General features: G+C 41.5%; 5 protein-coding genes across 11 annotated transcripts in view; 4 read left to right on the top strand and 1 right to left on the bottom strand.

The window, feature by feature from the left end:
* The first annotated feature begins 94 nt into the window (after nt 1-94).
* LOC135944315 (beta-galactosidase-1-like protein 2) lies at nt 95-2,837 on the top strand. The gene is made up of 12 exons (XM_065491159.1): nt 95-217; nt 278-480; nt 537-722; nt 777-918; nt 972-1,131; nt 1,191-1,343; nt 1,393-1,539; nt 1,596-1,783; nt 1,843-2,087; nt 2,156-2,362; nt 2,411-2,639; nt 2,700-2,837. Exons 1-12 carry the CDS (start codon nt 161-163, stop codon nt 2,769-2,771), a joined length of 1,989 nt encoding a protein of 662 aa, XP_065347231.1. The 5' UTR covers nt 95-160; the 3' UTR covers nt 2,772-2,837.
* Nucleotides 2,838-3,322: 485 nt separating this feature from the next.
* On the top strand, nt 3,323-17,073 carry LOC135941797 (oxysterol-binding protein-related protein 1). 5 transcript variants are annotated; one of them, XM_065487526.1, is made up of 20 exons: nt 3,323-3,606; nt 3,824-3,984; nt 4,473-4,670; nt 4,726-4,870; nt 4,926-5,071; nt 5,130-5,342; nt 5,397-5,519; nt 5,577-5,702; nt 5,755-5,838; nt 5,962-6,157; nt 6,504-6,708; nt 13,169-13,379; nt 14,377-14,486; nt 14,544-14,702; nt 14,788-14,985; nt 15,039-15,143; nt 15,370-15,631; nt 15,723-15,805; nt 15,861-15,995; nt 16,246-17,073. In XM_065487526.1, the coding sequence occupies exons 1-20, from the start codon at nt 3,483-3,485 to the stop codon at nt 16,346-16,348; spliced, it is 3,087 nt and encodes a 1,028-aa protein (XP_065343598.1). In that variant the 5' UTR covers nt 3,323-3,482; the 3' UTR covers nt 16,349-17,073. The 5 variants fall into 5 exon arrangements, with proteins under 5 accessions (XP_065343598.1, XP_065343599.1, XP_065343600.1 ...); XM_065487527.1 differs by lacking the exons at nt 3,323-3,606; nt 3,824-3,984; nt 4,473-4,670; ... (6 more) ...; nt 5,962-6,157; nt 6,504-6,708 and adding exons at nt 8,634-8,915; nt 11,981-12,029; XM_065487528.1 differs by lacking the exons at nt 3,323-3,606; nt 3,824-3,984; nt 4,473-4,670; ... (6 more) ...; nt 5,962-6,157; nt 6,504-6,708 and adding exons at nt 8,635-8,819; nt 11,981-12,029.
* A 114-nt stretch (nt 17,074-17,187) lies between these two features.
* Nucleotides 17,188-22,152, top strand: LOC135941798 (uncharacterized). The gene is made up of 7 exons (XM_065487531.1): nt 17,188-17,316; nt 17,372-17,526; nt 17,585-17,945; nt 17,995-19,611; nt 19,673-19,821; nt 19,876-20,263; nt 20,952-22,152. The coding sequence occupies exons 4-7, from the start codon at nt 19,586-19,588 to the stop codon at nt 22,072-22,074; spliced, it is 1,686 nt and encodes a 561-aa protein (XP_065343603.1). The 5' UTR covers nt 17,188-17,316; nt 17,372-17,526; nt 17,585-17,945; nt 17,995-19,585; the 3' UTR covers nt 22,075-22,152.
* A 1,294-nt stretch (nt 22,153-23,446) lies between these two features.
* JhI-21 (Juvenile hormone Inducible-21) overlaps nt 23,447-27,933 on the top strand; it is a 27,016-nt gene continuing 22,529 nt past the window's right edge. The window contains exon 1 of one of the 2 annotated variants that reach the window (XM_065489310.1): nt 23,447-23,467. In XM_065489310.1, the coding sequence (XP_065345382.1) occupies nt 23,466-23,467 (2 nt within the window). In that variant the 5' untranslated portion in view covers nt 23,447-23,465. Of the gene's footprint in view, nt 23,484-27,933 lie in introns of both variants that reach the window. The other variant, XM_065489314.1, reaches the window with a different exon arrangement.
* Nucleotides 23,608-27,933, bottom strand: part of LOC135942298 (ubiquitin-conjugating enzyme E2Q-like protein 1) — a 6,690-nt gene continuing 2,364 nt past the window's right edge. For both annotated transcript variants that reach the window (XM_065488332.1, XM_065488331.1), the window contains exons 3-5: nt 27,455-27,675; nt 26,772-27,122; nt 23,608-25,981 (exon numbers count right to left, since the gene is read on the bottom strand). In XM_065488332.1, the coding sequence (XP_065344404.1) occupies nt 25,853-25,981; nt 26,772-27,122; nt 27,455-27,675 (701 nt within the window). In that variant the 3' untranslated portion in view covers nt 23,608-25,852. The remainder of the gene's footprint in view (nt 25,982-26,771; nt 27,123-27,454; nt 27,676-27,933) is intronic.

Here is a 27,933-nt window from a genome sequence, read left to right as displayed (position 1 = left end):
TTAGTAAAGGTTATCTTCACTTAAATTACATGAATGTTTTGTTATTTCTGTTTATAAAACACACGAGACGACAAGGGTACATCAATGATATAGCGACACTAGAGATCAATATATAAGATTTTTATCTCCGAATCTGTCAGTCCGAAAGCAAAAGGTGAAAATGACAGGTGTAAATTTTATTTTAGGCATTCTTGGCCTTTTATTTTTACATTCTAAGGTAATACTAACTGTTTTCCTTAAAAAATCGCATAAAAACCTATTTTTATATTAATTTAAGTGTCAACTTCCTCCAACTGTGTATCAGTATTACACAGAAGGAGGCATCAATTCTGGTCTGGAAGCCCTGCCAGGTCAGTTCAGGCTAAATGGAAAAGACATTACCCTGTACTCAGGGTCAATACACTACTTCCGAGTGGTTCCTGAGTATTGGCGCGACCGACTGAGGAGAATGCGCGCTGCTGGGCTGAACACCATTGATACGTAAGGCGACAGTGAAAAAACCTTTCATTGCCTTTTCCAATTTCAAAATTTTTAAGTTACGTTCCGTGGAACCTGCACGAGCCCCGCAAAGGCGAGTTCGATTTCGGCGCTGGAAACAATGAGTTCTCCAAGGTGCTCAATCTCAGGGAGTTTCTACAAATCGCTCAGGAAGAAGATTTGTTGGTGATTTTAAGACCTGGCCCATATATCTGCTCAGAGTGGGAATTCGGGGGCCTACCAAGGTTAACGCAAAAATGTTTATTTGTTTTGAGATAAAAAAAATTAAATTTTAACAGCTGGCTCTTGCGGTACCCTGACATCAAAGTCCGCACCTCCGATCCTGTGTTCACAGGCCACGTGAAAACCTACTTTGACCAACTTTTGGCACAGGTTGTCGACCTTCAATTTACTAAGGGAGGCTCTATAATTGCGGTCCAGGTGATTTAAAAACGTTCTCTATCCCATTTAATTTTATTTATGGGGAAATTTAGATTGAAAACGAGTACGGATCGTTCGGGAATTACGACGAAATCAAAGACCGCGAATACCTGGCCTTCATCAGGGACAATTATGTCGAAAATGGAATTGAGGAACTCTTGCTAACGTGCGATTCACCCGCCCTTGTCGGCGACACTGGATCTCTTCCAGGCTGTGCGAGATTTTGTTTTAATTATTTACTTTCAAGTTTTGAGTTTTCATTCCTCACACAGATCTCATGACGGCGAATTTCGATAACAACCCTGAGGCGCAATTTGACAGGTTGCTGGAGCTGCAACCTGATAAGCCGCTGATGGCTATGGAGTTTTGGGCAGGCTGGTTTGATTATTGGTTCGGCACTCACACTGGAGGGCTCAACCCTGAAAGTATTATTTTCTAACTGGATAGTAACATAGAAGGCTAATTAAAAATTAGATTTCTCTAAGCACCTTAGCACAATCTTCAGTTACAACGCGTCTGTAAATTTCTACATGTTTCACGGCGGAAGCACTTTTGGCTTTATGAACGGCGCGAATAAAATTCCGGTTTTCCCTAGCTACCTTTCAGACGTGTCCAGCTATGGTATATTTAAATTTAAGCATTTAAACGACACACAGTATTTTTTGCTCTGCTTAAAGATTACGGTGCACCCTTGAGTGAAGCAGGCGACTACACAGAAAAATACAACGTTACAAAGGAGCTTATTGCTCTGGACAACAAAGTGCAAACTTTCACACCAGAGCAACCCCCACTAAATCCTAAAATTGCTTATCCTGCAGTGCAAATTCAAGAATATTTGACCTACGACCAATTGATCAATCACATAGTGAGTCTAGATTAAACAAAATTAAATTTTTATGTATAAATTTTTAATCCTATATATAGCCACTGGATTTGGTGACGGAAATTCAGACAGTGACCAACATGGAGGCCCTTGACATCAACAACGGCAACGGTCAAAGTTATGGACTGACCGTTTACCGCAAGCAACTCGACCTGGCCCCCACGGCTGAGTTGCAGATCGTCGGACACATTCGGGACGTAGCCATGGTCCTGGTTGATGGCGAGCAGAAAACGCAAAAGCCGCAAGGTAGCGGTGCACTCTTAGGATTTGGCTTTTGGACAACCTCGTAATTAAATTACAGAAAAACTCAAAAATGGATTTTACACGCGATCAATTTGTTAAAATTAATTTTAGAAACTCGACTTTTACTATTGAGGGTGCAGCTGCTGGATTAAACACGCTGGACGTGGTTGTCGAAAACTGGGGGCGAGTCAACTTTGGCGGACCGGCGTATTTCGAGCAGCAGAAAGGACTGTTTGAGGGCCCAATTTTAGTGGACGACGTTGAGCTCACCGATTTGACTGCCATACCGCTTGAGCTCAAATCAAACTGGATTCAAGGGTATGCATAATTTTGGCTCCTGCTGGTTTCTCAAGCAAATTCTTTCAGATTGACGGGCTGGCAGGCGTTTGAGGCCGAGCGCAATTTGACCGGTCCCGTGATGCTGAGGGCCACCTTTGACCTCGCCGAGCCTCCGCAGGACACGTTCTTGGACATGAGCGCATGGGGCCGGGGCAGCGTGTTCGTCAACGGCTTCCACGTGGGACGCTTCTTCCACGTCGGCCCCCAGATCACAAATTATATTCCAGCACCCTTGTTAAAGCAGGGTTTAAATGAGGTACGTTTTGAAAAAACTTTCATTGGCGCGCACCTCAAAAATTATAAATTTATGTTTCAGATTGTAATTTTTGAACATTACTTGGCCGCGGAGCAACTCGTGTTTTCTGACGTTCCAATTTTGAGAGGATGATCGAGAGATCAATAAATGAATTTTAATAAATATATCCTTATAAATATCTTGAATTTTCCACGTTTAAAAAATAGAGCCAATGAGTAATAAAAATATATTTGCATTTATAAATCGACCCAGAAAATATCATTCGCTGGACAATTTTATTAAATCTTTGCATACAAATTACCAAAAAGAAATGTTTATGATGCCCCTAAACAGTGCATTCCGAAAATTGAATCTACAAATTTAAATCGTATATTTATATTTTATTAGGGCAGAAATTCAGGAATTATCCAAAGCACAAAATTTTAATATCAAAATAAATTTTCTTTAAATTTAAATTTTATCAGGAATAAAAAGAAACATGAAAACCCCATACATTTTAAATGAAACTCGCTTAGCTATTAACGTGTCTCACTCTTTTTGAAAATGAGAGTAGCGACAAGCAAGTAAGTGGATTATTGTGCCAGTCACGGCGGCTAGAGCAAGGTCGTGGGCGCCGACAAAGAAGGGGCGCCGTCACTTCGGGCGTGGTTTGCGTCAGCTGACCGGGGTCACGTGATTGCGGCGAATGTTTTGATTTTCGTTTGCAGCAGCGACAGAGCCGCAGCGAGGTGCGGTACGACCTGTCAAGGCAGTATTCGGCCGCCTAATTGATTAATCCGCGCAAGAGTAGGGCCGATGTGGCCAAGTAGGTGACAAGCGGCCGTGACCCCGCGCGGCGCCGACATGAGCGGCATGGAGATCGAGGAAATGCTGCTCTACAGCGCCAGGCACGGCGACCTGTCCATGGTCAGGGAGCTGCTGGACGCCAGGGAGCTCGGCAAGGTCAACTTCGATATCAGCTGTAAAGGTCGGCGATGGATTGAATTTTCTTGGAATTTAATATTCGGATTATAGCATTATCCTTTGCATGGTGACACCCGTAGTACACCTAAATAACTTGCATGGTTTCATTGCTACTCACAATATTTTCATTCAGTACGTGATAATTTAATTAGCAAGCATAATTTTTTATTTTAACTGCCTGAATTTTAATTATACAATTGACTGTTCAATTGCACTCGCAGGACAGGCGAAGAGCAACCAGGGTTGGACGCCCCTTCACCTGTCTACTTACTTCGGGCACCTGCGGATGGCGCAGCTCTTGCTGGACAACGGCGCGCACATCGATGCCCTGAACGACGCGGGCGACACTCCACTCCACAAAGCGGCCTTCATCGGCAGGGAGGTGCGAACAATCAATTAATTCCGCCTGGGTTTAGTCAGCAAGGGATTTTTACACCTGCCCCGCATTGATTGTCACGCGCCTCGCGGTTGTGGGTGACGAGACAAGAGGATATCCTACTTATTGTGCAACAATTATTTGTTGCGCAGGCACGTGACTTTCGCTCTCGACAAGGATTATTGAAGTGCATCAACCAAGCCGTTGCACAACTTTCATTCTATAGAAAAGAAGAGACGACTGTGGTGTAACGTAATGAGCCGCATTTAATCCAGATATTAATAAAATGAGAGCCTCCAAAGGAAAATAAACTAAAATTTAAACCCGCAGTAAGATGGTCTAGTGTTAACTTTACACAGACAGTGCCAAATTGTTTTAAATTTAAAAAAACGGAAGCAGCAATTCAATCAGTACATTTTTAAATCGTAACTTATTCAATCTTCTAACATTTTTAGACGTTTAAAAATAGTTAGTAATTGAAAATTTACTTGAAGGACTTGGTGCTGTTGCTGCTTGAGCGCGGAGCCTCCGTCGGCGTGATAAATGGCGAAGGACAAACCCCACGGCACGTCACTGACAGCCCCGAAGTGGCCAAATTGCTCCTGGCCGCCGAGCAGACGGACATTCGGCGTCGCGAAGAACGGCTCTTGGCTGCTGCCAGAGCCGGAAAACTGGATGCCATCCATCAAATGGTACGTTTGCTTACAATTATTAAATAATTTAAAAATTCATTCGGGGAAAAAACAGCTGCGTTCTGAGTCAGCACCCAACATAAACTGTGTGGACAACCAAGGCAACACCTGCTTGCACTGCGCTGCCTACAGGGGCCACAAAGAGGTGGCTGTGTTGCTTTTGCAGAATGGCATCGACACCAAAATCAAAAATAATAGAGGTAGCTCCACATCCGCAATCAAAGTTCCATTGTTTTAAATTTATTTCCCGCAAAGGACAAACTGCCTTAGACCTTGCCAAGGATGAGCAAATGAATCAAGTACTGAGTGTGCAGCCAGTCAGGAGACTACTCAGGTCTGCTGTCAGGTTTGAAGGAATGTTGCTCAAGAGATCCAGATTTTTAGGCTGGAAGCCCATTTGGGTAAAATTTAAATCTTTGAGGAATGAAACAAATTTAATTCTAATATTTTTCTCCCAAGGTGGTGCTGGAGAGGGGAGTGATGGCGTACTTTGCGTGTAGAGCAGACGCCTGCTCAGGTGTGAAACGCAAGGATTTCAAGTACCTGGACAATGCCCGAATGGTGCCTATCGACTCTGACGAATGCTCTTTTTTGGTCAATTTCTCAGACTCCACTGTCCACCGTCTCAGCGTCGTAAATGACGGGGACGATACCCAGCAAATCAGCAGACAGGCAAGTTCCACAAGACAAAAAACAAATTAAATTCTAACTCTCCATACTCATTAGAAATGGCTTAATGCTCTCCAAGAACACGCTGCATTCAGCAGCCACTACCTGAGCCAGGGTCAGGCGAGCATAGACGAAGAAGACGACGAGCCTAACACCGTCAAACCCCTAGGATCTATGCAGGTTAGGGATTGAAATTCTTGAAATACGTTTTAAAACTAAATATTGAGCATTTCGCAGGACGCATTGCAAACCGCAGCCGCCCACCACCAGGTTTTGGCCCAGAAGCTTGCAGACAGTTCAGCCTTACTTGATTCCGCTCAAAGCAGTTCTTCCTTTCAAGACATGACCTCAGAGATCCACAAGGTACGTTTCGTTGAAATGTAAAAGAAACCTCGCATGATCGATGCTTTTACAGAATTTCCAAATGGTTTCCGACTCAGCGGCAAGCATGCTTGGCGCCCTGGGCCACTGTCTCACACTATTCCAGCAGCAGGAAGAGGTAACGAAAATTTCTTTCATAATTTTCGCACTTTTGTTTGCCTCACTCTCTTATTGTTAGAGCTGATCACACTCACAAAAGCCTGGCTTAACGAGCTTGAAATAAATGATTGCACGTATTTAGGTTCGTGTGTTGCAACTGCGACAGGAGCAAGAGCGAGTGCGTGTCCTAGAGGAAGCCCTGCACGTCCTCGCGCGGGAACACCATGAGCTCGAGCAGTCAGTGGCCATGTCTCAGGCTGGATCGCCGCCTAACAGCAAACGCAGTTCGCGCCTCTTCGACCCCTCTGACGACGAATTCTATGACGCCTTCGAAGCAGGTGAGAGTGCAAAAGATTTTCATCATGCCCTAAGAGGATAGTGGTGCAAGCAAGGAGTCTTTACAAGTGCCTGGGAGATCTCAGAGCTCAGCTTCAAACCTTGCGTTTCTGATATTTGGAAGAATTGGCAGCTCCAATTCTTACTTAGTTACAAAATTGGTGAACTGGTTTTTCTCGATTTCCCCGGCCAATATAGAATCCAAACACGTTTGGTTTTGAAAATACCAGAATTCAACGAACAACATTCTACAAAATTTGTAGTTCTGATGATTCCCACAACCAAATTTCTAAAAATTATCAATGTCCAAAAAACTACACCATTTCAAGGGAGTTGTCCAAATTTCAGACTCAGACAGCGACACCCTGGTGACAGCGGCCAGTCCCGACTCGGATACCCTGCGCAGTTTCAACATTGGAGGCGGCGGCCTGAGGGAGTCGGCGTCCAGCTGCACCCTCGTGTCAGGCGCCGTCAGTCCAGTGTCCAATATGTCATTCCACAGCGCCCTCGACCGGCCTCACAGCCGCCGCACTTCTACCCCCATGGGACACAGGTCAGACTCTGCATGTGATGCTCAGGATGACCCTGACGACCAGACATGCATGCTTAATTGATAATAGACATGCTAGACAATTTTACATTTTCATTTTGTAAAAGCTGCAGTATTATTTTGATCAATGTTTCACTTGCATGATCTTTTGTGTATTTAACTTCTGTGAATCTCAAACTTGAAATAAACTTTAATGTGCATTTATGATTTCGCTTTTGTTAGTTCTTCTACACTTAGAATATGCAAACAATTTGCGAGTGCTGCTGCTGGTCAATAATAACAACAAGCTTGTGGTCGGCGGCTCTCGCGTCACTCATGCTGTAAATATCAAAGGCGAACGCAAATTTTACGAGCTGGAATCACGCACGCCGCTGACAATCGCAGCTCTCACAGAAAACACTTATCTGCTTGCAAGCAATCCTCTTACGAGTACGCAGCGGAAACCCTGCACTATAATATAACGTGAAGCTTCTATACGTGGGCAGGCCGAAATAAACCCTCGTTCAACAAAAAGGGACACTTAGTAAGCTTGCTGCCACTCTGGGGAAAATATATATCATGAAATGTCACAATATTACTGCTTTGCGGATATTAATAAAATGAAAAATGTGTATATAAGCTTTGCAATGCTGGAATGGTTTCGGATATAATTCGCACCAGGGGATCCATTGCCATTTTGTTCATTTGAGCGAAAATCTGAGAGTGGTTCAGTTCTGCAGTGGCAGGGATTTTAGGATATTGATTATTGGGAGATTCTGTGTAATTAAATGTATATGACTTTTTTGAAAATTCTCACATTTTCTCCAAATTGGTACCGGCTGGCCGTCAACTAAAAACTCTGATATCGTTAAACTCATTATGTCAAAATAAAAAAAATATTTATAAATGCAGATAACAAAGAGGCCAGTCAAAGGTCAACATCATTAAAATTTTTGGTGGCCTCGCCAGTCGAGAAACCACTTAATCTCGAGTTCAAACTATCAGATTTGCAAAAGCTGCAAACAAATCGACTCGTCTTGACATCTTGTGATGCATCAAGTGTTCAAACGGGATTCGAGACGGTTTTTTAACTTTAAAATAAGATTTTCACTATTTAACTTTGAGTACTTGTGAATTTTTCACAGGCTACATTTTGGTCCTGAACCTAAAAAATCGAAGGAGGAAATTATTACCTTAAAAAGTATAAATTTCGAAATATGATCGCAACAGATGACTTGTTTGTTAACTGAAAAGTTTGTAAGGATAAAAAATTAGATCAAATGATGGCAAAAATTTTAAGATGATATCTCGATTCAATCGAAAGTTTCAGTTCATCTTTCATTTTCGGGGGTTTTTGAGATAACCAAAAAGAAGGGAACCCTTATACAGGCTTCAAACTTTGAATTTCCCCATCTCTTAGCAAGTCCGTTCAGTAAAATCAAAGTGTCACTAAAAATTTGTGTCCCATTTGTTGTGTTTATTTTGTTTGTTTGTTGTCTAGTCCAAATTCTCCTGGGATATTAATTTTACAATTTCCCAAAAACATTTTTGTATCAAATTCTTTGGTGGAGGCCTGATTCATTAACTTTTATATGTTCTCTTTATTGGAAAATAGTTGGTAGTGAGCCAGACCCGTCTGCGGTGCGGCACAAACCGCTGTCCTTTTATTATAGAACAAAAAGACGCGGTTGATCGAGGAAAAGCGGTGACAGCGAAAATGAGCGCCAATCACACCGCACACGCACTCGTCGGCACCTCATTCACGGAGCTTTGACAATGAGATAACGCGCGTCGGTCCCACTTTCGGGGGCGGAAAACGCATGAAAAGAGAACAGCGGTGGGTCGGGCGACCAGTGTCATCCCCGCGCGTGTGGAGATAAGGGGCCGGTCGAAGCGCGCATCGATTTTCGCCCGGCGACGACGGGACGCTGCTGGGTGCGCGCGCCCGCGCATTCTCCGCTCCGTGGGTCGGTGGTCTGCCTGTGCGAGTGTGTTCGAGGATAATCAGTGCCGAGTTTCGCTCTTCGGCCAGTCAGTTCCGCCCCGATCGAGGCCGCAGGCAGCACCGCACCCCGACACGCTGGTGTGTTGCCTCTCGTGATGTGAAAACGCGCGGGCCCACAGAGCCAGAGCAGGCAAGTCGGAAGAGAGGCTTGTCGGAATGTCTGCATCCCCCGGCCGCCCCCGCAACGCCAGCCACCCCCAATCGAGCACCGCCAACAATCCGTCACGTATGCTGCAATCTAGGGCGTCGAGCCGTTTTCGCGAGTGTGCAACGAAACAGCGCATTCCCGAGCAGGCTCACTCTGTCGTAAATAATTACGCTGCCGCGAAATTCGCTTTTAAATGGGTATATATAGGGGTGGGTTAACTGTGCGTTGAAACAAGCTGAGAAACGGTAAAATTTCATGGACTGTTTTATAATTTTAATATTGTTTGCAAGATGACGTCTTTCAAAGGAGCACGTTTATCAGAGTTTTAGATCGATCCGTTTCAAGGAGCGTCAAGCACCGCGGAATTAAGATTCTAGAACGTTACATTCCATATTATGACAGAATGTTTGAAGCTAAAATAATTTTTGGGCATATCGATGCTATTTTTTAGGAAGAAATATCATAAAAGAGGGTTGATGCGGAAAATCCTTAAATGACAAAACTGTATATTACCTGATTTTATTTAAAAAAAAAAGGATCTGCAAAGTTTGTGATCTCTTGAAATGGCAAGCTTTGTCTCTTTGCTAAGGATTTTCATTTTAATTCTAACGACCGTATTGAGACAATCACCATTTATTTATCAAGTCGAGGCACGGTAAATTTTCGAGAAAATTAGCTCAATTTTCGGATTTGCTGTTCCTGTTCGATTATTGAAATTTTAAGAGTTTAATTATAACAAATAATCATCTCGAACAACTTCTTCATGTAGCCAAAATGCAAATATCGCTTTAATTTTGTGCTCGGTATCAATTCACTTTGAATGCATCAGTGCAAAAAAGATACTTAAATACACATAAGCGCCCGGAAAATGTTTTCCTTAAGTAGCTATAATTTACCAATTTCCCGGCACGACACAATAAACCAATTTATGGTAATTTCTGGAGGCGGCGAAACGCCCAACTTGGCGTTTATGGGAATTCGAAGCACTCCACTGCCGCGCTGGCAAAATCCAATAAAGTAAGGCCCTTTTGTGCCACGATCACTGGGGAGCGTTGTTTTGCATAGAGAGAGACTGAGAGAGCAGCGCGCCGTTTAGCAAAGCGAATGAGATTTCAGTTGGCCGGCTCAAATGTAATTTCAGCCCGCGAAAAAAGCAGGCCACTTGGCATCACTTGTCATGCTTGAGGTTTGTTTTCGCTCCGCTGCTGACACACGCGAACATGAGAAACAAGGAAAGCCTTACAAAGGCTCGTCTATAAGCTTGTATTATGACAGAATGTCGAGATTGATATATCTTTCTAAATATTTCAACAGTCCTCCCCCACATCTTGATAAAATCGGGTTGAAAAGTCAACACGGAGGGCGGCTTAAAATTTTTTAATTGCGGTCACGCTCGATGGAGTGTTCGATCGCTGACTGTGCACTTATTTCACCCAGCCCCCACCACCACAAAGAGGCTGTTATTAATTATTTTTTTTTATTCGTTCGGCTGCTTGATCAATATGCATTGTGTGAGGGACACGTGATGTGCACCCTGCCCGCCGCCTCCGAGCCGAGATCAATGCACACCGGAGGGTGGGTGCCAATTACGGATGCATCTCTCGCTGCTGGCTGAGCAACTGGTGAGAGCACACATTGGATGGACCGTGACGATATCGATTTCGCTTTGGGTTGGGCACCGCCACCCCGACCTTTTCAAACGAAAAGAAGCCGCCCTACTGCCATTCGCACTTGCGATAAAGAAAACGAAACGTGCATTTATCACTCTCGGCGGGTGCAGATATAGTCAGTCGCCTTTTTGTATGGCGCAAACACCGTAAAACTAGTTTACGCAAGTAGACGGCCTGATCTAAGTTTTGCACTTTCCACAACAAGATAAGAAAATTGATATGCCTCAAAATGAGAGTGAAAATGTGGATTTATTACAAACACAAGGGCAAAACTCTGAGGATAAATTTATACGTCCTGGATATTCTTATGCTATTTACTCTTGAAAAACGAAATTTTTGGGTCAAAATTGGCTTTTAAGATTGGTTCAATCTATTAAGAGTACTTTTTAATTCATTTTTAAATATTTTCTTGCATTTTAAATAACATATTTAAGGTGGATAATTATATACAGAAAGCAACAATGAAAAATTATTATATAATTATTAACTTTAATGTTCAATGAGCAGTTGATCAAATTATGAGTTAAAAATATTTGTTCTACAATGTGCAATAATCAAGAGGCTGAAGTTAAAAGCCTAGTTTTGCCAATATTATCCAAAATTTATGCACTTGACCATATTTTCTTGGCAGATTTCGATTCGTATTGTCGAGATCCATCCAACAGTGTGTGAAACTTTCTGTGTAAACTCTTTGATTTTAAATAAAATAAAATTTCAAGCAGGGTGGAGACAGTCCTCGATCACCATTTAAAAACTGTGCAAACTTTGCAACTACTTTTCTTAAAAATTTACAGCGCGCTCTAATTAAATTTTGGCTTTAAGTGAATCCTTAATATATTGACTAGTTAAATGCATGAAATTGGAAATCAGTATTTTGTAGGGTTTGCAGAATCAAAATACTTCAAAAATTTGAATTTAGAATATATATCATTCAAAAATATATATAATAATTATTTTTGGGACGGGAGATGAATGTTTATATTTAATTGCGATTTCTAACAAAAATGTCGGCAAATTTTAGCGCTCCCAATGGTTTTCTACAAGAAAAACCAGATTTTAGTTTAATTTCGTCTGATAATTTTGATTTATTTTTTTTAATGCGCATAGCTCAACAACCAAACGATAATTATGTACTTATTGCAAGAAAAGAGAAATAATCAATTCATCAGTTTTATAACTTGTGTTTGTTGAGCTATGCGCAATTTTGCCGCTATGCTACGACGAAAAACAAAAGCTTCAAACCGAATTAAACAGTGTTTGCCTAAAGGTCAACAGAGATCAGAATCAGAAGGGTGTGGCCTATTTTCAGTCATTACAGCTGTACCCTTTTGCGGCAAGCGTTAAAAAAACAATAATAAGTTCCTAAATTACGTTGCATGATCATCACAGAACAATTAACTTTCCTGATTGTTGGCGGACTCGATTGTCGGCGTCGGTGTTGGGTGCGATCGTGACATCTATGGTGTGTTTTAGCTATGGCCGGCCGAGACCCTGAGTACCAGCCGACGCAAAAGCACCTCAGGTCAGTAGACCCTTTTTGCCGGTGTCGGACACAAATCGATTGCGCCCCCGGGCGCATTAAAAAAGCACGAGGGTGATTAAATATGCACTGTGAGAAGAGCGATCGGCTCTTTTTCTTTTGTTCTCTCTGCGGCAGAGGAAGAGCAAAAGAGCCTCTCGTTGGAAAAAGAAACGACCTCATTAAACGTCTGCTGTTTGTTTTCCGGCGGCACGTGGCCTCCGGAGAAAGAGCCAATTCCGAGTCTAGTCTTTTGCTAACACGCGCTTTGAAAATTGCGCACGATTTTTCTTCTTGTTCTCGTCCAAGCTTGAGAAGAAGGTGAATTAAGCTGATTGAAGGATAACTAACCACAAGCAACACTGACTGAAAATCAATTTTGTCAACACGATTACTATATAAGGAAATTCTGACTCGTAAATGCAAATTAATAACACAAAACTCAAAAGCAGTTAACGAGCCAGAATCCATTTTATTTTCAGTCAGTGTTAGGCTCTGTTTTGATTAATGTTGCGAGTTCCGAGGCTAATTATGTGTGTAATGCATTTGCTTCGATTGCGAGTGGGACACTTCCTCCGCCTTTAATGAACTGAACATTAACGCTATACACAGTGAACTAACCTACTAACTCTCAAAATACAAAACACAAAAGCCAACCAACATCGCGTGCGAAACGTTTCCTTCCTCCCAAATCACGCGAAATGCTTTTTATCCCACGAACGGACAAAAAGGGCAAATTAGTCGTGGCATTAAGCCGATTTTTAGGGTAATTTTTTTACATTTACACAGGAAAATCCTTTGCCTAAACATTTTCTCCCCGCTAGCAGCAATTTTGCTTTGCGAAACATAAAATCTCTGCTGAGCCCCGGGCTTCTCGCTAACTAACTGGTATGTTGCCTTTTTTATTTTTCTACTTCTATTTGTCTGCTGCATTCTCTTTCATTCTCTAATAGGCTTGCCTGCTGCATTACATACTTTTCGCTAACATATAAGCCCGTCATTCATAATAGAACCCATACATTTATCCGTTTCCATACTGCAGATTTTAGACTAAACACGAAACACTCACAACACAAAGTAATAAAGAATTGTCACGTTTCATTCGATTTTTGACCACAATTCCTGTTTGTTTGCGAGTGCAGGCAGACCCTGCCGGTGCCGATGTTCAGTCAGAATGACTTCAACCTGTGGTCCGTTTTGAAAAACTGCATCGGCAAGGAGCTGAGCAAAATCACCATGCCCGTCATATTCAACGAACCTCTCTCGTTCCTGCAACGAATGGTCGAGTACATGGAATACTCGTACCTCCTGAGGGTAGCTTCCGAACAAGAGGATCCAGTCGACCGCATGAAGGTAATTTTAAATAAGAAAAATTACCAACAGTTAGGAGGAGATTAATTGCCTCAAATCACTTTAAGCAAAAATTAAATCGATGCGTCCAACTGCAAAATGTTGCGGATTATTAATTTGGCTCCCAAGAGTTTTTATGTAATACTTCACCATCTATCAGAGAGACCTGGTTAATTAGTGAAATTGTTTTACAAAACCCACGAAACTCAACACCAAATATCCGTCTACACTATGAAAATCTGCAAAAAAAATAATTCGTCAAATTTTCATTCTTTAAGGGAAATTGTCTGAAATTTTAGCAAACGCCTAGTATAATCTGCAAGAGCGGGAATATGTAAAAAATTAAATTACTCACGCCAAACCCGCTAGAATGAGCACTGAATTTAACGGCTAAAGGTGAAAGGTTACCACGGATCATTTTCTTTGTGTTTTCCGTGGATTTTCAACCCTTAAAAATTGAAAACATTTTAAAAAGTGGTGAATTTTTTAAATAGTTGTTTGATACATTTGACAGGAAATTCATCTTCAGTAAAATTATTGAATCCAGACAAGTGTCAAAGCACGTATATGAACTTATATGTGACAATTTAAGAGTTCTTTTTCGTGAAATGTCACTGGAAAAATAATTGTAGTTTTAAGTTTTATTGCCGTCAAAAATGCAAAACCCACTCGCTGTACAATCTCCCCGATTAAAACAAAAATTGTTATAGGTTCAAAAGTCAGGGAAATATACCCAACAATTTTATACAATAGCCCTCCATAACCTTCTTCCTGTCTGATTAGCTCGTGATCTACGGCACACCTTAATTTTGAAATTGCTTCACTAGGATATTATGAGACATCACGTTATCAAAAATTGTCCACAAATCGCCAATAAATAACGGAAAATTTCTTGATAAATAATTTCGTAGTTTCTGGTGTGAACTTTGATTTCTTTGCTTTACACTAGCAAAGTCCAACCTACCACCTGAGCCTTTCGCTGAAACAATGAATGTTTCAGTATGTGGCGGCGTTTGCTGTGAGTGCTTTGTCTTCCAACTGGGAACGCCTGGGCAAGCCGTTCAACCCCTTGCTCGGCGAGACCTACGAACTGGAAAGAGACGATTTCAGGTAACAACCCGCCAGCGTGTAGAGAATTTACAACGCAGGCTAATTTAAATTCATTAGGGTGGTTTGCGAGCAAGTTAGTCACCATCCGCCCGTGTCAGCCTTCCACGCAGACAGTCCGCACTTTATTTTCCACGGCTCCATTTACCCAAAGCTGAAGTTCTGGGGTAAGGATGTCGCCATCCAGCCAAAAGGAACTGTCACGGTCGAGCTACCGAGGTGAGGAAATCGCATTTGCATGTGACAGGGGTGCGCTCGGGCTGAATCGATTCGCAATTCAATCCTGGTCCAATTACGAATGCAGGTGGGGAGAGGCGTACACGTGGAGCAACGTTAATTGCTACGTGCACAACATTATCGTTGGCAAGCTGTGGATGGAGCAGTCGGGCTCGATGGAGATCGTGAACCACCGTACCGGACATCGCGCCACCCTCACCTTCAAACCGGCCGGCTGGTTTTCGAAAGAGCTGCACCGCGTTGAGGGGTACATCACCGACAATAGGTATGCGTGGCACGCGAGCACCTTACTATGACTCATTTTATGGGATATTGCAGGAAAAACAAGCTGTTCTTCTTGTACGGAAGGTGGACGGATTTCATTCGGTGCACCGACATAGAATCGTACGACGCCTACTTCAAGGAGAACACGCACAAATTTAGGTCAGGAACTAATTATTTTGATAAGGTTTTAGCAAAGTTAATGAATTAATTATTCAATAAATATAATTCCTACTATGAGATCCAATCATTCGATCTCATCGGTGAGTAAAAAACTTGTTAAAGGTATTTAATTTGAAAAATCGAACGTTTTGCTTTGTGATTAAAGAGAATGTTCTTACGATTTTCTCGAAATTTATTAAGTGACGTTTTTCGAATTGATTTCCAGGAAGGACGACAAGAAAAGTGGCGGGACGAGCAGCCCATCGCACTCGCGCGTGCTGAAAAAGCTCAACAGTCTAAAAAGCCCCTTCAAAAGCAGCCGCGACGAGGGCCTCAGCGGCGGAGCCTCTTTCAACCCCGACGACCCCCCACCGCCCCCTGAAGTCCCGGAGGGCGAGATTCCCAAATCAGACTCAACCTACTCAATCGACATTCCAAACTCAACCAGTCTGTGGGAGGTGCGACCCCGGCCTCCAAACACCAGTGATGTGAGTGAAATTTTTAACAATTTGTATTGAGCGTGTTCAATTTCTTATCCTCCTCTGCATTTTGCATTTCAATATCTGCATCTTGCTTCAGTATTTCCAATTTACGCTTTTCGCGATGTCCCTGAACGAAATGGAGCCAGCAATGAAGCAGAAGTTGTGCCTGACCGACTGCAGGTATTTCTGCAAATTTTGACTTTGGAAGAAATTTCATTCGTTTTTTGGACCGCAGACTAAGGCCCGACATTCGGCTATTGGAAGAGGGAGATATTGATGGTGCCGCAGCTGAAAAGACTAGGCTCGAGGAAAAGCAGAGAGACACGAGAAAATCGCTCAAAGCTGCCAAAGAAGAAGACCCGCCTCCAAGGTAGCAATTAAATTTATTTAATGCAAAAAAAACTCGGACTTCATTCATTCAACATGCATATGCATTATAAAGAAAAGTTCCAAACGTTTTCTCCGTGCTGTACACCTTTTTTATTTTTTCTATTGAAGCGTCGTGAGGAACCTCAATTGAATTAAAAAAAACTGCGCACGTAAAAAGAAAGCATTTTTAATTGGTGCTTATACAACCTCTGACAAAGAGAAGTAATTAACGCTTTTCATTAATTTTTTAGGTGGTTTTGCCAGGGTACAAATCCTTACACGCGGCAGGAGGACTGGCTCTACAGCGGCGGCTACTGGGACCGCAATTTCGAAGGAGTTTCCGACATTTTTTAAACTGCGCCAAACAAATCCGCACATATCCGCCGCCGCCGCCGCTTGATATTCGCAGTCGAAAACTCCTCGTTCATTCGTGGGCTGCTTTAGCGACAATATCTGTGTGGCTTTAATGAGATATTATTCCTCCTCCGGCGACGCGACATGCGACACACTATTCCCCCATCTGCAATAAGTTGTTGTTGTTGAATTGTAAAAATGGTATTGTTAAATAGTCAACGTTCGGGGCAGCTTGCTGGAGGAGCTCTTAAGTCGTTCCATTGAGTCCAAAATAACTGTGCATTTTTAATTTAGCGTTTTTCGAAACCTCTGTAGCGAAAAGAACCCTGTGTCAGTAGGCGAGAGCTCTATATTAGCTTTTTACAGCATTCAGTTTGCCTGCACTTGCAGCGAAATTCGGAAAATTAATATGCTACACCTATATTTACGGGAAAATTTTATTCTCTCACAAAGGTTTCACGAGATTAGTTGATCTATTTTCTACTTTAAAAAATGGTTCAACAATAAATAATAATTAGTTCTGAGAAGCTGTCGATTGTCCATAAGCAGTGTCGTAGACCAAAAACTCGTCAATATTAAGGTAAAAAACACGATCTTTTTGTGAGAACTAGCCAAAATTACTCGATGTATAGAGAGAGCTGAATCTATAACGTACTATAAAACGAAACCATTACAAATTACGTGTACAATGTATAAATAAACGAAACAAGACCTACACACCAAAATCTGATCATTAAATTTCATAAGTACCCTTAAATGAAAGTTAATATTTAGCACGTTGCGTTGTCACGTTTTCAAATAAAAGTACCAACCACATCGTCATGTTGCTAAAATTAGACAAGACTCTCGTGAATTGAGGAGCGGAAACCGCTAACAAGTATAAACGAAACACCTCACAAGCGTCTTTAGAACGTCAGCAGCATTTGAAAATATCAAGTCATGAATGAGGCAAATCTAGATTTATTGAGGTAACTTACAAATTATTTTATTGATTTACTTCCGGTACCATTGCTGCATTTCTAGCGATTTGGAGTTCACTAGCCTTGAGTCAAGATTGAAAACTGAGAGATTGAGAAGTAAGCGTTTGCAGTCGTTGTTCAATTTGTGCATGAATGAGGTAACTCAAAATTTGGAGATGGCACGCGATCCCAATTTCCGGTCTGCTTTGAGTAGAGTTCGTATGTTGAATTTATCCACTTAATTATTGGTCACTTATGCTGGTCTCTATTTACACAGCTGCTACTTTGGTCCAGGCTGTCTTGAAAAATTCCCTCAGCAAAGCAATGAACGTTGAATTGGACCAGATCTTGCTTCTGTGCACGGAAAATTTGACCGAGTTTGATTTTGAATGGATCATGCAGGGAAAGTCTAATAATACATTCGACGCTATTGCCAACATTAGTGTATGTCTGCACCATCTGAGGCAAAAATGCTCAAAAATAGCCGCACTGCGATTATGCTGGCCAAGAGAGCTGCAGTTCGACTTTCCTTTGAATCATCTAACCCAGTGGAAAAATCTGAAATTCCTATCGGCCCGTGATTTCATTTTTGACCAAAACTGCTTGCAGCTATTGGCACAAAACCACAACGAACTAGAGTATGAATTTATTAAATTAAATTTAAATATTAATTTTGCATTTTTACAGGACCCTGGAAATGAGTGTTTTTATAAGCAGCTGGGTTTTAGTGTCTGCCTTCGCTGAATTTCAGAATCTGCGGAAGCTCAGTATTTTAGGTACCATCCCGAAAGACGAGAAGGTGGTGAAATTCCGCGAGAGGACAGTAAACAAACTGTTTGCGGCGATTGCTGCTTCCGTGCCAAAACTATCGCACTTCCACTTCGAGCTGTCCGAGCGCTGTCCTTCGCGAGGATCGGACGGATTCATCGAAGAATTGGTCACTTCTGACCGGTTTGCCGGACCCCTGCATCTGATCGAGCTGAAAGTTTTCAATCTCATGATCCCGTGGCCGGCTAGAGACCTTAGTTTGGGCAAGCTAACGATTTACGGCGATTTTCTAGACTCAAACCCCGACACTGTGGATAACTTGAGAACAATTCCTACCGAAAATTTGAACACGCTGGTACTGAACGAGGTGGACGCGGATTTTCTCTACCAAATATTGCAGTTTTTGGGGAGCAAAGTGCAACATCTAGTGCTGCACTGGTCTCACCCGCCGGTAGATTTGAATCTGTACAAGATTCTGCAAATGTGCCCGCGTTTGCTAAGCATATCTCTGGATGAGTTTTCAACTGCAGAAGAAATTGAGGGGTTTGAATTGAGTCCACGGTTTTTCCACCAGATGAGAGAGTTTAATTTCTACAGGAGCAGAAGCGAAATAATCAATCGATACCACAACTGTGAAATTTTCAAAACGTTCCTAATCGGCTCAAACAATTTAAGTCCCAAACTGCACATTTTCGTCGGCGAATTGCTGCAGACCGTTTTAAATGCACTTGAGGGAGACCCTACGAGTTTGAAAAATGTTATAGATTTGGAATTGGACGTTCAATTTCCAGACCAGATCCCCACTTTGGCGCAAATTGCTAAGATTATGATTCAGCGTGCACCGGGATTACAAAAAATTAAAATCGGATGCCAGGGACTGGTCAGTGAGAGGAGAATGAAATCCTTTTTAGATGGAAATTTCATCCGACTGATATCTGAGCTCGGTGTCAGTCTGCAATTCGACTGCTCTAAGTAAAAATTGGTATTTTTGTTATTATAGTTATTTTGGCTATTTTTGTAAGTAACAAATATTCTGTGTCAAGATTATATTTATAATTAATACATAAATTTAATGTTCAAAGTTTTAAGAGAATTAAAAATAAATATAATTTTACTGACAAACTAGGGAACATTTTTACGTTTCACATGATGGAAAAACTGTAGAAAAATAAAATTATTTAAAATAAACATAACAAAAATGGTAAAAGCGCTTCATTGACAACCACGTGAAATTGATATCCTTAAAAATTTCAAATTTTCTTTAATTGCAGATTATTATGTTATATAAAGTGAAACCCTTCTTTATATGTGACACCCGTGGCTGCGCGCACCCTCCAGTTCAGTGGAGAACAAGTGAGTCGCGAGAGCCGCAATGTGAATATAGACGGTGTTCACTGCTGCTTCTGGTGCTCATGCTTATACGCTCATTCCTTTGCAATAAAACACAGTTTAGAATTGACAATGGGCATCAGATGACATAATCTTATTTGGATTTAAGGACAGCACCAAAATGTCAGACGAAATCGCGTACATGAGGTAATTCATATTTTTCCTTGCATAATATGAGAATGATTTTAACTGAGTAAACTTCTTTTAGTGAGCCATTTTTCAATTTGATAATGAGAGCTGTCAACCGAGAGAGATGGAAGAGAAGGAGGGTTGGGACATTATTGGATCTCTGCTTAACAGCAATCATAAGAAAATCGTCTCTTTTTGAGAGAACTCACTACCTAACACAAAATATGCGTAAGGATTAAAAAAATAAAAATAAACAATCCAGCCAAATAATGCTTTAAACAGCTAAATCATTGGCAAAGACGCTATTCCGATTCATAATCGACGCACTGGAAGCCAAAAAGAAAGTGGTGGCGGGCGTCGGGATCGATTTTCTGCTGCAGCTCGTCAACGATTCGTTCCTCGAATTCGATTTCGTGGCTTTGCAGCAATTGGTGCCGGCGACCGAGCAGCGCTTTGAAAACATTCAAACGATATGCGTCCTGCTGCACCACATCCAAAGACACTGTCTACACATCGAGTGGCTGCGGCTCTGCTGGCCTAACGAACTGCAGTTCGCTTTCCCTTGCCAAAGTGTTAGCCAGTGGACACACCTCAAGTTCCTCAGCATTAAGGACTTCATTTGCGAGCCAAAAACTTTGCGGGTGCTCTCGAAAAATCACCAAAACCTCGAGTAAAGTCATAAATGAATCGTACTTTTCATTTCGGGTTTTCAAATTTAATTTTAAAGAGGAAGAATGATAACCGAACTTGTTTTACAAGGGTAAAATAAACCATATGATTTACAGCTTTTAAAGAAATTTTGGCCTTAAAATATAATATGAACTGTGAAACTATGGAAATTTATTTTTACCTTTAACCTTGACTATTATTGCCTCTTAAAAATTTTGGGGATTAAAATTTTCAAAGATTTGCCGTTTAAATTTGCTAGAAAATCATTTTCAAAGTTTATATTCTAATTAAGCGGTGAGCAATGTTTCCCTAACTCAATAAACCATTACTTACTATTGTCAGCAACTTCAAATTTAACTATTTTTCCCGTTGATTGATAATTTTGGAGTAATTTTATGAATCTATTTGGTCAGTTTTGTCTAAAAAATTGATTAAAAAAGAGTCAAGATCTAAACAATTTTGGTATATAACTTTTCAAAGTCATGATTAAAAATTGCGTTAAGGCCCTTCGTTACATGTTAGAATTCCCATCAAATCTATTTCCCCTTAAATTAATATCCAAAAACCAAAAATAGCCTTTTGTGCGGTTTCACTCAACAATCGCAAAAAATCAGATTATTTTAGATTCTATCCATCAAATAAAATAGATAACATGTCATGAAAATTCAATTAATTTTGTTCCTTTCCAGAGAACTCGAGATAACGATTTTCCTGAGCGAGGAGGAAACGAGCGAGTGCGTAGGGTACCTGACCAACATGAAGAAGCTGCGCAGCCTGAGTCTACAGATCACAATACCAAACCCATCATTCGTGGAGCAGTCACGCTTCCGCACGAAGACCATAGTGGCCCTAATGGCCAACGTGGCGTCCCGGACCCCCAGTCTGACCAACTTCCACTTCTACCTGTCGGACAACTTCCCGGTCAACAGCTGGAAAGGCTTCGTGGAGAAATTCAGCCGCATTCAGCAAGAAGCCGAGCGAGTGGTGCACCTAACCGAGCTGGAACTGGATTCTCTGCAGTGCGAGTGGCCCAAGAGCCTCACCGTGGGCAAATTGAAGATCTTCGGCCAGGATCTGCAACCCTCCTCCATCGCCAAGCTGGCCACGATTCCCAGGGAAAGACTGGTTGCATTGGAGCTGCACGGCGTGCGTGACGTGGATGTCTACCGAATTCTGCACATTTTCGGCCCGACCCTGACGCAGCTGGGCCTCAAGTACGGCCTGCCGAACGGAGCCACGCACTACCGTCTCAACCTCTACAAGGTTGTGCAGGCGTGTCCGGTGCTGCAGAAGCTGTTCGTCGACGAGTTTTCCACGTCGGACAGGCCGGAAGACTGCACCCTCGACGCGGAAAGTTTCACTAACCTGCAGGTGTTTTCCATTTACAGGACCAAGTACGATAACATGCATTTGGTGTACCGCTACGAGAACTGCAAACTGTTCCAAATGTTTTTGCACGGCTCGAAAAAGATCGACTCGCGAGTGCATATTTACGTCGAGGAGATGATCCCTGCCGTCCTGCAGGCCTTGCAGGACGACCAAGAGTGCCTGAGGGAGGTCAAGGATCTGCACATCGACTTGCAGTTCCCGCAAACGCGTATCCGACTTGTGATGCAGATCGGGAAGATCCTCATGCTGCGCTCGCCCGTCCTCGAGAGGATCAAAATTTGGTACCAGTACATATTCGACCGTGGCACATTGGACATTTATTTGGAGAATTGGTTTATGAAAATGGCTGAGGCTTTGGACGTGTGTTTGGAGTACGAGCCGATTTATAAACGGCCCCTCGAGTGGGAGGCTTACAGTGATTGAATAATATAATGGTTATGATGTAGTAAAAGCGTGTCTACTTATTTTTTACTTAAGAGAAAATCCCCTTTATTACCTTGTACTTATTATTAAACTAAAAACTCGGGAAAAATGCTGTTCAATTTTTAAGGGAAAATTGGTTCTAAAGTGTACATGCTATAATCAATCGGTGAAATTTCTCCTGATTCAAATCGGTATTTATCTCGGCAGGAGGGAAATTTCTTCATCGTTCGCATTCACACACCGTCAGATTCGTAACGAAGAGATTATTGCAAAAATCGTTCATTAATTTGGCAAAATTTGAAATTTAACTTTTACTTAATCGGTCCTAATTTCAATCTTGTACATTGTACAAATAAATTGTAGCTAAATTCCACATTCAATAGACTCAATGAACCACTTGCCAAGTAGCCAAAAAAGCAAAAATATATATTAAAATAAATATTAATTGGCCAGTATATAAAGTTCCAGCACAAAGGTGTTTGACTATCGGCATGAACGGGATTGTGGCAATGGCAAGGGGATGATGTCACTGTTGTGAGTCAGGACAATTATTTGAATTTAATGCGTGCAGAAAACCAGACGGAAGGCACCACGTTATGTTGCATTTTCCGAAAATGTAAGCTTCAAACCGCGTACTTAAAATATGCATGCACACAACATAATATTTGCATGCAAGATCTACACTACAAATTTCGTACTGTACTCACCAACTGCTCACCCACATGTCATGGAGATGTCTAAATGCAGCGACGAAATCACGCAGGGCTTCCAAATTTCGTATTGTATGATGTATTATGCAGACAATCACACAAACACAAATCGTAGGTTCCGAAATTCTATCACACTTTACGTTGTATGTAATTTGTTTTGTACAGTCAGGGCAACACACAGCATCACTAAAAGCACTATTGTGAAAAGCAGAAGTCTCTTGCGGAAATAAAAACAAATAAACACATTTTCAACAAAAAGATCAGTAGCTTTGCGGTGTCTAATTCTGATTTCCTCCGTAAACAGCGAAAACACAACCATGCTTGCACGCGTATCTACACGCGAAGAATTCGCTGCTGGGGTAGCGGAAGAGGGGAGAATGTAAACAAAAGCTGATCTTCCCGAGCGTTGAACTTCCGCAGACGCAGAGGCGACAAGCTGAACAGCTGGCGCGAGGTGGCCACTCCACTTACTTACAATGAGCACTAACTTCTTCTTACAATAATTAGGTCAGTCAACAGGTGTGCCCTGCCTGCTGTCGTGTTTGCTCCTAGTGCTATTTTGTCTGGTTATTGTTTTGTATGCAAGTTCGTCCGTAATGCATCACGACACCTTGCATTTTTAAACTCAACAGTGCAAAACGGCTGATTTTGGTGAGCAAGAAATTCGCCGAAATTGCGTGAATGTGTGTAATCAACCCGGTAAGTACACACATAAATAATTATATATTATACATTTCATTTTCGTTCTTGCATTAGATATAATATGCGGAAATTTTATTTTCAAATCTGAGGTTTAGGAAAATTGAAATAAAACAGGTGGAAATTAGTTTGGTTTACTGACGATGATGGTTTTAATTTTCATTTAAGTACGAAGCGGGTTAGGGTTGACGTATTTGGACACAGGAGGAAAACATTGGCTTTTCTACGACACATTCAAATACAATCAACACAGTTTGTGTGACGAACGCCTGCCTTTTCAGCTTTGACGGCCAGTCCTTATTGTTAATTCTGGCGGTCAAAGTTTGAGAGGAGAGCTGCTCACGGATTAGTAGTTTTTAGAATTTGATCAGCGCTTTGTGGAGATGTGTGTGTGTTTTGTTTACCCTTCTTCTATTTCAGAGGACCAAACATTGTATTTTATTGCAAAACATGCACATTTAATATCATATACATAGTGTGTATGCTTGTATTAATATATAATGATGGCGATTTTAGCGTACATATTAAGTTAACAAGATGTCATTCCATTTTTGTTTGAAATTCTGGTGTCTCATCGCTAGAATGAAAAATTTTAATATTTCTCGATCGGCCTGCATTAAATTTTTGGCATGGGTTTGAGTGTTTCGTGCCCAAACGATCGGTATTGTATAACAAACCTCTGAACGGGACGGATAAATATACGTACAGACACACACGAGAACTAATTTTTAGCTTCCTCTCAAATATTTTCAACCGGAACGAAAAAACGTTTCACAGCCACTTTACTAAAGACAAAACAATACCCAGCTAATGATATTTTTTTCAATATTTTTTCCGTAATAAGTTCAATATATTATAATTTAGTAATTATAAAATCAACTACTTCAGGTAAATAGCTTGCGCGTCAAACCCGAAAGCTCTCTTCAGTGTTGTCGTTTTCGTGACCGAAATATTTATAATATAATTCGATTTCAAAGATTAATTCCAAGCGATAATAACGGCCTAACTTTAAAAATCTCACTCTTTACTGCTAATTTTGTTTGTGTGTTTGTTGCAATCAATATGGTGCGCTGCTGCCAAATTTCGTACACGGATAAAAATGGCAAAAATGTGTGTAAAAACCCGCGGCGGAGAGAATTCCAAAGCAGCATGTTTATGACTGTACTGCGCTCTGCTAATGAGTGGAGTAATTCGATAACAACGCGTACTTGAATCGGGACACAACACGTGACACATGCAACATTCTGGACTTGAGTGGGTGGTTTGGTTAGGGTGGTTTGTGTGTTTGTGTATATTTGAGCACATAACAATGTAATTAAATATCTCTTGTCGCGCGTTGTCATCAGGAGGGTGACTCGATCGCCTGCTTCCTACTATACACTGTCTTTTTTTTATAAACCTAGCCAGTCCGCCGCCACGCAGACTGCTCGTTTTAGTGACGTCGCTAAATCCCGCTGCGCAGCTCGGATTGCACGCAAAATAATTGGCCCGTTTTCGCACACGAGAGAGGAGGAAACTCGACGCGGGTATGCAGCCGGGGCGACGCTGGTGTCGTGCCGGCTGCATACTCGCTAATCACGCTCTTAATTACCGTGTCTATACTATAAACACGCGTTTTGACCTTGTTCGGGTTGTGCAAGGACGACACCAAATACACAACAACGAAGCCCATGTTTTTTACACTAATTTCTCTTGGAAATTTGAAAAAAGCAAAAAATGTTTGTCCCCTTTTTCTTAATTTCCAAAAATTTCCTTTATGCGAAAGATCAAAATTTAATGACAGAAAATAAAAACAATTGAAAGAATATGCATAATTCTAGGAATTATCGACTGAAAGAAGGCCACTGTGTATGCTCAGCTGCCTGTTTCAAACCGTTTCCTTCTTAGATTATCCATTTTTTCAAGCAGAATCAGGGACAAGAAGTGTCATAATTAATTATTTTTGTCAATTTTTTGTTCGATTTCAAGAGTATAAAAAAATTATTTCGGAATAGAAGAATTGATTTTTGGAAATAAAAAGTTTCGTCTTAATTCCAACTTCATCCAGCTTCTTGTATCTTTAAGGCAAGAGAAAATAATTTTTCTGTATGTGTATTTCCACCCTGGAAAACGAATAACCTTTCCCTCGTGAGAGGCCGATTTTCCGAGCAGTCCTCAAGTCACACATAGTGTGATGTGAAATAGACGTTTCGAACTTCAACTTCGTTCGAGTTGGAACGCGCTGCTTATTGAGATCCGTACCGTGGAGGCCGATTGAGGAGTAAATTCACAATGCATGATGTGGTGTGTGATGTGATGTAATGATCACTAAACAAGTGCGATTGTTTTGGTGGCATGGAATGTCTTTAGTCGCACGCAGCCGTCACAGTCTAGCCGTCGGCCAGGGGCGGGGTGACCCAGCCGTACTTCTCGTGCGTCTTCACCAAGCTGCGGAAACTCTCCTCAGCAGTGCGTCGCGTGAAATCCTTGCTGCCTTTCGGCTTTCGCGCGATGCGACCCTGGAATAAAACATTTTAAATTACACTATAACATTTAAAAAATACAGTGCTGTGATTTTATTTGTAGTTTTTGTCAATTCTAGAAAATTTTCTTCTTTTTTAGCTCATCTTTATCAGGATAATCATATATAGTAGTATTAAGATAACTATATACACATAATTTTCACTTGAACAAGAGTTCAATTGATTAGATTCTTGTGAATTTATGCTTAAAAAATATGAAATTTTAAGTCTTCGACCTTCGACACGTATATGATGGTCAAAATTTGAGATCTTGATTTTGCCGGTTTTAAATTTACACCGTTTGTGGATATTTTTTCTCATTTCTTTTTTCTCCAATCTGACCGATATTATTAGCTATCTGGATTTATGAGGAAATTTATTTTGCGAAATTAATTATCTAAGAGAGCACCCATTACTTGGAAAGCATGCAATTACTCTAAACGATATTTACGGTCAATTAGGCGGAAACCTGTCAAAATTTCAGCTCTGTTGAACTCAATACGTAAAAATAGATTAATAACATGGAATAATATTTTCAATGATCTGCAAATTATTTATTTAATCAGTGCTCCCTAAGTGCATGCCCAAAATAAGTTTATCCGTTCATATTCAGTGAATAGAACTAATAGAAGCAACAAAATTAGAGGTCTCGGACCAGCCTACGCACTGTATTGGAAAGAAAATCGCTACCAGGAAAATTTGACAAAACCGTATAAATTTCCCAACCCCTAAGGCACATGTCAAATCAACGAAACCTTTAAAGCAACGTTTTGCATTTCCGACTCACCTGTCCTTTGACTATGCTAGCCGCAAACTGCATGACGATGGCCTCAACAGTGTAGGCGCTGGCCCAGCCGCGCGGCGTGAGCAGCTCCATGCAGATGGCGCCGCCCTCCATGACGAAACCCTTCTCGATGCGCGGCGTGACCACCCTCATGAAGGGTGGTGCGAACGGGAAGTTATCGGGGAAGGTGAAGCTGATCAGGATATGGTTGAGGCCGTGCTCTCGCATGTCGCGTGACAGGTCGCTCTCAGGGTCGATGGCGTAGAGGCGCACGTGCCACTCGTACAGGTTGTCGTTCACCAGTTCGGCGGTGAAGCTCGGCGTCTGACTCGACTTCTGCAGCCGCTGGATCTCCTGGATCAACGAAAGTTAATAGGGATGAAAGGCGACAGAGCAAATGGCCTCGTGCCAGTTTTCTCAATGCCAGTCTTTGTTGCGAAATCACGAATGTGGGATTATCGAATTAAGACGAGACTGGCATGAATAAAAGAGAAAATTGCACTTTTTGGAATTCAAGCAGAGACCAAGAAATTTGGTTCAGGGCCAATGTCAGCTCTCGTTTATAAACATTGCCCTAGAAATGCTGGTCAGTTACATAATGCTCTCTAAGGCGTAAATAGAATTTTGCGAGGAATTTCCTGGTTTTACTCGTTTCGATATTTTGTATGTGGAAACTTCTGCGTTACCTTCAGTTCCTTCATTAGTCTCTTGGTCCTGACGGCTTTGCCGTGACCAGCTGCCTGTTCAGACGGATGACTAGGGGGTTTGGAAGAGGACGAACTAGAGCCGGAAGAGGAGGGTGACGAGGCGGTCGCTTTGGGCTCGGCTGTTTTTCTCTTGCTCTTGAAGAAACTTGCACCAGGAAATTGGAGTCTGGATGACTTGCTTGGCTGCTGCGGCACAACACCTGCAATTGGTTTTTAACAGTCAGTAAAAATTAAAAAGGTAGAATTAATCGTTTCTGTTTGATAATTCTCACGATCAAAAATGTGTTTTCGAACCGTTTAATTTTATTTTAATTATGAATTGGATAAAAATAATTATTCTCTCTATACTGCACACCAGCTATTTTTCTAGTTTTATTTTTTTACTTTCGTAGTCAAAGCGGTTTACTTAAATCCAATTCACCAATATTTTTTGTTAAAATATTTTGATTTCAAGGCCA

The sequence above is a fragment of the Cloeon dipterum genome, chromosome 4 (genome assembly GCF_949628265.1).
Source record: "Cloeon dipterum chromosome 4, ieCloDipt1.1, whole genome shotgun sequence".
Classification (NCBI taxonomy): domain Eukaryota; kingdom Metazoa; phylum Arthropoda; class Insecta; order Ephemeroptera; family Baetidae; genus Cloeon; species Cloeon dipterum.
The sequence above is the reverse complement of the archived record's forward strand: the minus strand, read 5'-3'. Positions and strand labels throughout refer to the sequence as shown.